This window comes from Miscanthus floridulus, chromosome 1, assembly GCF_019320115.1.
Source record: "Miscanthus floridulus cultivar M001 chromosome 1, ASM1932011v1, whole genome shotgun sequence".
In the NCBI taxonomy this organism is placed as follows: Eukaryota; Viridiplantae; Streptophyta; class Magnoliopsida; order Poales; family Poaceae; genus Miscanthus; species Miscanthus floridulus.
The window spans coordinates 123,132,234-123,142,219 of NC_089580.1; the positions used below are offsets into that span (position 1 = coordinate 123,132,234).

Genomic DNA, 9,986 nt, shown 5'->3' on the forward strand with positions numbered 1-9,986 from the left:
ATCACTTTTGTCCACTAGAAAGAATACCCATGTGTATCTAGTGTAGTCATCCACTATCACAAATCCATATTTGTTACCACCGATACTAGTGTATTGTGTTGGCCCAAACAAATCCATGTGCAATAACTCAAATGCTTTACTAGTGCTCATCATGCTTTTCTTAGGATGGGTGTTTCCAACTTGTTTGCCGGCTTGACAAGAGCTACAAAGCTTATCCTTTTCAAACACAACATCTTTCAAGCCTTTGACTAAGTCATGCTTAATCAATCTATTCAATTGTTTCATTCCAACATGACCAAGCCTTCTATGCCATAACCAACCCATGCTAGACTTAGTGAACAAGCATGTAGATAATCTAGCTTCACTAGCATTGAAATCAACCAAGTATAGATTCTCATATCTAAAGCCTTTGAAGATCAAGTTAGAGCCATCTACACTTATGATCTCTACATCATCTATTCCAAAAATGCATTTGAATCCAAGATCACACAATTGTGCTACGGATAGCAAATTGAAGTTCAAGCTTTCTACTAGCAACACATTGGATATGCGCAAGTCATTGGATATTGTAATCTTACCAAGCCCTTTGACCTTGCCTTTGCCATTGTCACCAAATGGGATACTATCATAACCATCATTGCCATTGGTATTGATTGAGTTGAACATTCTTGCATCACCGGTCATGTATTGAGTGCACCCACTATCAAGAACCCAATGCCTTCCTTCGGCTTTGTAATTGACCTACAAAAGAAGATCAATTCTTTTTAGGTACCCAAACTTGCTTGGGTCCTTGAAGGTTAGTTACTAAGCTCTTTGGAACCCAAATGTCTTTCTTCTTTGAGCCCATCCATGGTTTACCAATGAACTTAGCCTTCACACCATTTGTACCCTTAGTAAGCATATAGCATGAATCAAGCTTTATGAAGGATACATTAGCATTTTTGCTCTTATTTTTGCATTCTTGCTCTTTGTGACCAACTTGCTTGCAACTAGTGCAAAACCGACCATTGTTCTTCACAAAACTAGTCTTGTGAGGAGCAAAGACCGCTTTGCCTTTCTTGGGGGTATAGCCCAATCCCTCTTTATAGAGAGAAGGTCTTTGGCTACCTAAGCACATAAGCAAGCGGTCCTCACCACCATAAGCCTTAGCTAAGGTGTGAGTGAGCTTAGTGACCTCCTTCTTGAGGTTCTCATTCTCAACCACTAGTGAGGCATCACAAGTGAGACCATCATTACTAGATGAGGTAGAAGTGGAAGTACTACAAGAAGGGTTAGTAGGAGCAACAATGATAGGCATAGATAGTGATTCATCAATTATATCACAAGTTAAACCTACATCACAAGTTTCAACATGCTTCTTTTTATCTTGTTCATTAAGTAAAGTGGAATGAGCCTTTTCAAGCTTTTTGTGAGCCTTGCCAAGCTTCTCATAGGCTTCCTCTAGCTTCTCATGAGTTGCTTTGAGCTCATCAAGAGCTTGCTTAAGGGCTTTTACCTCCTTATTCAATCTCTTGCATTCCCTTCTCTTAATGTCAAAGTGTTCTTTAGCATCTTCTAGCATGTCAAATAATTCATCCTTAGTAGGTTCATCATTATCACTATCACTATCATTTTCATTTTCTTGTTCATTATCATCATCATATTCTTCATCACTTTCATCATCACAAGATTGTACCTTAGTGGCCTTAGCCATGAAGCATGATGAAGATTCGAAGAGAGAAGGCTTCTCATTGATAACAATGCTTGCAAGAACCTTCTTCTTGGTGGTCTTGTTATCATCACTATAATCATCATCATCATCACTTGAGGAAGTATCACTATCCCAAGTGACTACATATGAACCACCCTTCTTCTTCTTGAATGCCATCTTGTCCTTCTTCTCTTTCTTTTCCTTCTTATCCTTCTTCTTGTTCTTCTTGTTGTCATTATCATTGTCACTATTGTATGGGCATTGAGCAACAAGATGATCTTTGCTTCCACACTTAAAGCACCTTCTTGACTCTTCTTTGTTCTTGGATGAAGACTTCTTTCTTCTAGCATGGTAGCCCTTCTTCACCATGAACTTGCCAAATCTCTTGACAAAGAGAGCCATCTTCTCATCATCATCATCATCCCAAGATTCATCTTCTTCACTTGATGTTTCTTGCTTTGCTTTGCCCTTGGATGATGTGGCTTTGAAAGCCACGCTCTTCTTCTTCTCATCCTTCTTCTCATCTTTCTTCTCCTTCTTTTCCTCCTTCTCATCATCATCTCTATATGTATCATCGGTCATTATGTCTCCCAACACTTGGTTTGGTGTCATGGTATCCAAACCACTCCTCACTAGAATAGTGACCAATGTACCAAATCTTGAAGGTAAGCATCTCAAGAACTTATGGGAGAAGTCCTTGTCCTTCACTTCTTCTCCAAGCACTTTGAGATCATTGATAAGCACTTGAAGCCTATGGAACATCTCCGGCACACTCTCATCATCCTTTATCTTGAAGCTTGCAAACTTTTCTTTGAGAATGTAAGCCTTTGCACCCTTCACGGCTTGAGTGCCCTCAAATGACTCTTCCAACTTCTTCCATGCCTCATGTGCCATCTCAATATTTTTGACTTGCTCAAATGTTCTTTCATCAATTGCATCATGAATAGCACTTAGAGCAATGTCATTGTTTTGGAGAAGTACTTCTTCGGCGGTGGTGGGATTCTCCGGATCTTCAATCTCAATTTTTGTTTCTACCACCTTCCAAACTTTCCTATTGATTGACTTGATATAAGTTGTCATCTTAGCCTTCCAATAGGGATAGTTGGAGCCATCAAATTGGGGTGGCTTCTTGGTGTTGTTGATTTGAGCCATTTTTACACCGAAGGTTGTTAAGCCTCAAATCACGGTGACCTCGGCTCCGATACCACTTGAAAGGTCCTAATGGCTAGAGGGGGTGAATAGCCTAATAAAATTTCTACAACAACACTTAACAAAAGAATTAGACAATTATGAGGCAAAGTGAGTTTTGCGCTAGCCTACCAAAATGCAAGCCACCTACCACAATTCCAGTTTAGATGGAGTATATCCACACAATAGCTATATCACTACACTAAGTTAGTGTGCTTTCAAATGCTAACCAAAGAGCCACACTAACCAAACTAACAAGCTCTCACAACTAGTTACACTAAAGAGCTTGACAACTAGTTTGCGGTAATGTAAAGAGTAGGCAAGAAAGTTATACCGCCGTGTAGATGTATGAACCAATCAATCACAAGTGTGGATAACAATGAAGACCAATCACCTCGGAATCAAAGGATGAACACAATGATTTTTTTACCGAGGTTCACTTACTTGCCGGCAAGCTAGTCCTCGTTGTGGCAATTCACTCACTTGGAGGTTCACGCACTAATTGGCATCACACGTCAAACCCTCAATAGGGTGCCGCACAATCAACACAAGATGAGGATCACACAAGCCACGAGCAATCCACTAGAGTATCTTTTGGCGCTCCACCGGGGAAAGGTCAAGAACCCCTTACAATCACCACGATCGGAGCTGGAGACAATCACCAACCTCCGCTCAACGATCCTTGCTGCTCCGAGCCGTCTAGGTGGCGGCAACCACCAAGAGTAACAAGCGAAATCCGCAGCGAAACACGAACACTGAGTGCCTCTAGATGCAATCACACAAGCAATGCACTTGGATCACTCCCAATCTCACTATGATGATGAATCAATGATGGAGATGAGTGGGAGGACTTTGGCTAAGCTCACAAGGTTGCTATGTCAATGAAAATGGCCAAAGATGGTGAGCCATAGCCGGCCATGGGGCTTAAATAGAAGCCCCCATGAAATAGAGCTATTGTACCCCTTCACTTGGCACACTACGCTCTAACCGGACGCTCCGGTCATACTGACCAGACCCTAGACTCAGCGTCTGGTCCACTAACTTTTGCCACGTGTCACTCTGAGTTAAAACTGAATCGTCAGATCACAACGGCTAAGTGCTGACCGGATGCTCTGGCAAAACTGACCGGACGCTGGAGCCTCAGCGTTCGGTCGAGTACAGTAAGGGTCCAAATCCATTTTTCCTTGACCGGACACGTCCGGTCCACCTCGACCGGACACAGCCTAGCATTCGGTGGAGTACCCTAGCTACTGTACCGCCAGGTCAGCGTGACCGGACGCAGGCAGTCAGCGTTCGGTGCATTCAGATCCAGCGTCCGGTCACTTGATCGACGATGGCATCTCCTCTGTCTTCTTCACCCTTGCTCAAATGTGCTAACTACCAAGTGTATCACATTGTGCATATGTGTTAGCATATTTTCACAAACATTTTCAAGGGTGTTAGCACTCCACTAGATCCTAAATGCATATGCAATGAGTTAGAGCATCTAGTGGCACTTTGATAACCGTATTGCGATATGAGTTTCACTCCTCTTAATAGTACGGCTATCAAACCTAAATGTGATCACACTCTCTAAGTGTCTTGATCACCAAAACAAAAATAGCTCCTACAAGTTATACCTTTGCCTTGAGCTTTTGTTTTTCTCTTTCTTCTTTTTAAGTTTAAGCCCTTGATCATCGTCATGCCATCACCATTGTCATGTTATGATCTTCATTAGCTTCTCCACTTGAAGTGTGCTACCTATCTCATGATCACTTGATAAACTAGGTTAGCACTTAGGGTTTCATCAATTCACCAAAACCAAACTAGAGCTTTCAGAGGCCCACAAGGGCTGACATGATCGACCAACATGGAGATCAAGGCAAACCAAGGTAGGTGTATCTAGACGATAGCTAGGATCAATCTGTTGTAACAAACTAGGAAACAATCTGTTAGCCCGATCGCCCTTTCTATAACCCTACCTCTCCTGCCTATATAAAGGAGGGTAGGGACCTTAGGCTCAGGATCCAATCTTCCACCAATTCCATCTACCTCATAGCTAGGATCAATAGCCCCTGTAATTGAGCATACGAATACAAGAGCAGCCGCACCACTGGAGTAGGGATTAGCGTGTACCACGCCCTGAACCAGTATAAATATATGTGTCTCGTGTGCTACCATCTAATTTCGTCTACACGATCATGTTGTTGGATATTGCCGGAGCAAAACATTCTGACACATACGCTTACAACATGCGTATATTATCGTTGCAACATATGCAAACATCCCAGATCAACTTTTACAACATCCAGATGAAATACTTAAAACATAAGTTGAAAACGCCTAAAACACTTCAAACATGGCGTCGGCGGCAGCCATGGCCTACCTGGTGGGGGACTGATGTAACCAGCAAGCTCAAGGTACTGAGGGAACGTCGAAACAAAACAACCCAGCGTGCGCAGGCCTCCCCTTGTCGCTGGAGATGAAGTTCGAACCAGCGGCAACCTCCTCCTGGTGGCATTGCGGTGGTGGTCGCATGGTGCCCGCCATGGCCGCACGGGCGAGGTGGACGGGGGTGCACTGGTGGATAGGGCGAGGAGTAGGATGGTGGCGCAGCGCGGACGGTGATGGGGTGTGGCGCGGCAGGGGGAAGGGCGCTGCGTGTGGGGGGGATGGGAGCGCGGTGGGGGAAGGGGTGCTACGGCGGTGGATGTGTGGTGATGCTCCGACAGCCAGATGCGAGTGTGATGGGGAAGAGCACGCCTCTTGGGTTGTCCACTGCGTAGGCCCATAAAGAGAGCGTCCAGATGGGGGCGGACGCCTGTGCCCAAGTATTAGCGTATAAAAATTATTATAAATTATGTGATGTAAAAACGTTGCATGTTGTTTGATTAAACTAAGAGATTAAAATAACTATAAAATCTAGCTCCATATCTTTATCTCCTTTGAAATTGCTATAAAGCGTATCTCTATTTCCACCCTAGGGGCACGAATCCGAAGCATCACAATGCTTGTGTCTATGATGGAGCTCCATCGAGGATTTCTCGCCTCTTGCAAGCTTTCAAAGAAGAGGAGTTTGTGGTGCCTCGCAAGTGCATGAGGTATACAGACTCTCAGGTCTAGGTCCGGCTTGGGTTAGTTAACCTAGTTTGTGGGGTTTGTTTTTGGTCAGGTCTCATCCTTTGGAGCTTTTTATTGAGTGCAACATATTTTGTTTCATACAACCCCTCATGGCTCGGTCCGGAGTGAGACGGTGGTGTTCATATAAGGGGCCGATCCTTTTTCTCTCTATAATACAAAGATGTGCAGTTGTCCTGTGCATTTGAGGGGAAAAAAAGCTAAAAGCTGAAAGCCAAAAGTAGGATCCAAGGTGCTGCGAAGATGTACCACATGAAAGCTGCTGTTTCTAGAAAAACAAAACTTCTGGTTCTACCTAGCTTTGTGGCTTTTGACCAAGGTAACGAATAGCGGATAGCGGGTTTGTAGAGGATTGATGCCTACATGGCGGGTTGCGGATAGCGGGCTCTACAGAGGAAGCTAAATTCCAATAATGTTGTATAGTAATCTCATATAATTTAGATATATGTTATCTTAAAATGATTTTCTTACGCATTAACAAATCAATTAAATACAAAATTAATGATAGAATAATAAATATATATAGTTTAAATAGTGTAAATAGATAATTAATTGTATTCGAAGAGTTGATTCTTGATTCTTGATGAAATATATCTTAAATTAAGAATAAACTAGTTATGTTCTGGACTTGGGCTGCTGTAGCGGACTGCTACGTCAAATAACGGCCGGTATAGCGGCTTGCTGTGTCAAATAACGGGCGCTATAAGTTCCGACCCGTTATATCCAACCCGGTTGGACATAAGGTATTACGCTATACTAGCGATCTAAACCAGTATAAATCGTTGTCTTCGTGTTTACCACCGAGTTCCGTATACGCCGAATCCTGTGACAGATTGTTGGTCGTCAAACACCAGCAGCTACGTCGTAGCAGTAGGGGTAAGAGACCACGATCACTATTGCAGCCGCTATAGCGGTTGCTAGAAATGTTATTTAGTACCTTGCTTTTGACAATATACAGCTTGTTCACTTGTTGGTTTCAGCCAGACAGTCAATTAATAGTATTTTTCTCTCACAACGAACCAGCGTCAGTCGGGTTTATCAGTCTAGAAATCAATCAGCGAACACCCGATAAACGCTTCTAGAAGTTGAACCAAACACAGCCTCGGTCTCTATCGCTCAGCTTTTGGCAGAGTTCGAGATTATCGTGCTATCTTATATTCAATTTTTTGTGCTCACCTTTTGGCAGAGTTCGAGATTGTCGTACTAACATCTCATATTCAAATTTTTGGTGCTTTAGTGATGGTATTGATTTCTCCTGCAAAATCCAATGATAGTGCAATACAATGTGATAGCTCTATATTAATCTCAAAATTGGTCATGTGTTCCTGTGTCTCTGGAAGAAAGTCACTTGTGTAAAATGAAAAGCTTTATAATAACGCAGGTCTTTGGAACTTCTCGCCCTTGTAATCAGGAGAGGATGGATAACGACTGCTTGCGATCTCCACGATGGCCCAGCTTCCATCCAAATCAAACGGTGACGTGTACCGTCGTCTCCATTACTAGTTGCTTCGACCCATCTTCGCGACTTCGCCATTGTCTTTAGCGCGCGTTTAGTTCGCGAAAAGCGCGAAATTTGGTTACTGTAGCAATTTTGTTTTTATTTGGCAATTAGTGTTCAATCATGGACTAATTAGGCTCAAAACGTTCGTCTCGCAATTTCCAACCAAACTGTGCAATTAGTTTTTATTTTCGTCTACATTTAATGCTCCATACACATACCGCAAGATTCGATGTGACGGATACTATAGCACTTTTTGAGAAAACTTTTCGCGAACTAAACAAGGCCTTAATAACATCGACGTTCCTCTAGCACTTGCCATGACATCTGTGTCTGCTGGAGTACTATTTATGTTGATGCGATTTGATTTGACTAGCATGTTAGAGATTTATGTACTAGTATCTACGGTTGCTATGATTTATGTTTTGAAATTAATTATCAAATTGTCTATTTATTCAACAGGCTGGTTGTGAAATTTAAATGACTCCCCAGAACTGCCAGGTGCGTGCTTGTTTCGCACCCGAGCGGAAAATCAAAATCCCCAAATCAGCTATGTTGATCTTATGGTGAATAATGCAGCAATGGATGCTGCTGCGAGCAGGGTTATCGATATAAGATTGTTATTTCTGATATTTCAGTACTATTGATATGTGCCGACGTTTATCTTGTATCATCAAACAATTTGTTAGTTCGATTTTGACGCACCCTAATTTCAGCTCACGAACACCGCGCCAGCCCAAAATGGAGTGAAGAATCCTATAATACTTTAACCGTAAAAACCTATCATATTGTCAATGATTCTCTTCCTTTCCAAGCTGTCGCCGCTCTATGCTCTCTCTCTCGGTAGTGCACCGAGCTCCAAAGTGTTATATCCTCAAATTTCTATACTATTCTGTGTTGATTTTGTGTCAAATGGTTTGAACATATTCGACGTGATTTTCTCTACAAATTAATATTTTTTATATAATTTTAGCCAAAATTTTCTTATTGCCTATAAATTTCTGATATTTTCCATATTTCTGTTTATGAGTGACCACTCCTAGGTGGGTGAGTCTGCGGCTAGTCACGCCACCAGAATGGACCGTGGGGGGTGACAACAACAGCGTCGCTCTCCTTGACCTGGAAGCGAGTGACCCGCCTGCATATATGGCAAAAGAGGGGTCGGTGAACGGTGAGGTCGGGGTGGCGGGGGGGAATACGTGCTGTCGATTCGGGGTTGACTCAGGGTCCACGCCTTGGCGAAGATCCGAAGGGCAGGGCGGGCTCCTCAGTCCTCTGTACTCTCTGTATAAAAGTGCAGTGAAGTGCGCGCATCATTCCGCAGAGCTGAGACCATCGAGAGAAGTGGAATAAAAGCAGAGGAAATCGACCAGGAAGATGGGGAGGCAGCAGCAGCAGCTTTGCATGGTGTTCCTGATGGCGTTCCTCGTCGTCTCTACCATGGACGCCGTCCGCGTGGCCGCAGGTAGGTGCACCTTATATGCCCCCTCCAGTCACACACACTAGCAGCGAAAGTTCTACGAAGATACGATTCATTTGTGAAGCTACTACTACCACTTAATTACTCGCTTCACACTTTGATTGCACTAAGTACCGTACTTACATGACACGCATGTGCAGGGAGAGCTAGCGCTAACTGGCTGCTTGTGCGTACAGGGAGAGCGCTAGGGCAGGTGAGCTACGGAGCCTTGATCCCCGGCGGCACGCCTTCCGTGCCTCGTGGCCAGCCATACACTGGCCGCTCTTGCACAAGAATCTACGAATGTATGCCGCCTGCTGCTGCCGCTACTGCTGCCGGCGCCGGCGGAGCGCCATGACGATCAGCGTGATTAATAATTTCCTTTGAACAACAAGGCGCCTCTAGGCTCTAGCTAATCCACTTAGTATGAGTCTATAATAATTTAATAAGATCCAAACTGTAATGCTGTTGTGAGATGTGCCAAACATGCCCTTAATAAGATCCAAACTGTAGTCGCGCGGCGGCGCTGTGTGTGCATGTACCGTGATGGAGATGTAAGTGCGTCATTTGTGTAACTGTGGGATGTTAATGAGCCTGGAGTCTGCAGATCAAGGCAAATTTTATACTCTCCGCTCCCACCGCTTTCAAGACATACAAATGGGCAAAAATGTGTCTTTAGTATTTGAGCAGTTTACAAATATTGAACTAATTTGTACCAATCTGTCAGGCTGTAGTATGATAGATTTAATTTACTCCTGTGAAAACTACTGCTACTCTCCTCTAACTACTATAGAAAGACACTATAGAAGCAGCTAGGAAGCCTCTGTACACGCAGCTAGCCCAGCCGTCTCTATTTTTCGCCTCTACGAATCAACTGGGTAAAAAATCATGGGTGTGTCAGACCAGCCTTAAGGACGTTGTGTCTAAATTCATTTGTCTTATGAGCTGTACTTTTCAGTAAAGAAATGATATTTTTCTCTTACAACAAATCAGGGAACGGTACTTTTCAGCTTGTCTTTTTAGCGAAACGAACA

General features: G+C 43.4%; 1 protein-coding gene across 1 annotated transcript; it reads left to right on the top strand.

Annotated features, from left to right (window-relative positions):
* The first annotated feature begins 8,760 nt into the window (after positions 1 to 8,760).
* Positions 8,761 to 9,588, top strand: LOC136492613 (protein WIR1A-like). Its single transcript, XM_066488595.1, has 2 exons — positions 8,761 to 8,958; positions 9,150 to 9,588. Exons 1-2 carry the CDS (start codon positions 8,871 to 8,873, stop codon positions 9,308 to 9,310), a joined length of 249 nt encoding a protein of 82 aa, XP_066344692.1. The 5' UTR covers positions 8,761 to 8,870; the 3' UTR covers positions 9,311 to 9,588.
* Positions 9,589 to 9,986: the final 398 nt, after the last annotated feature.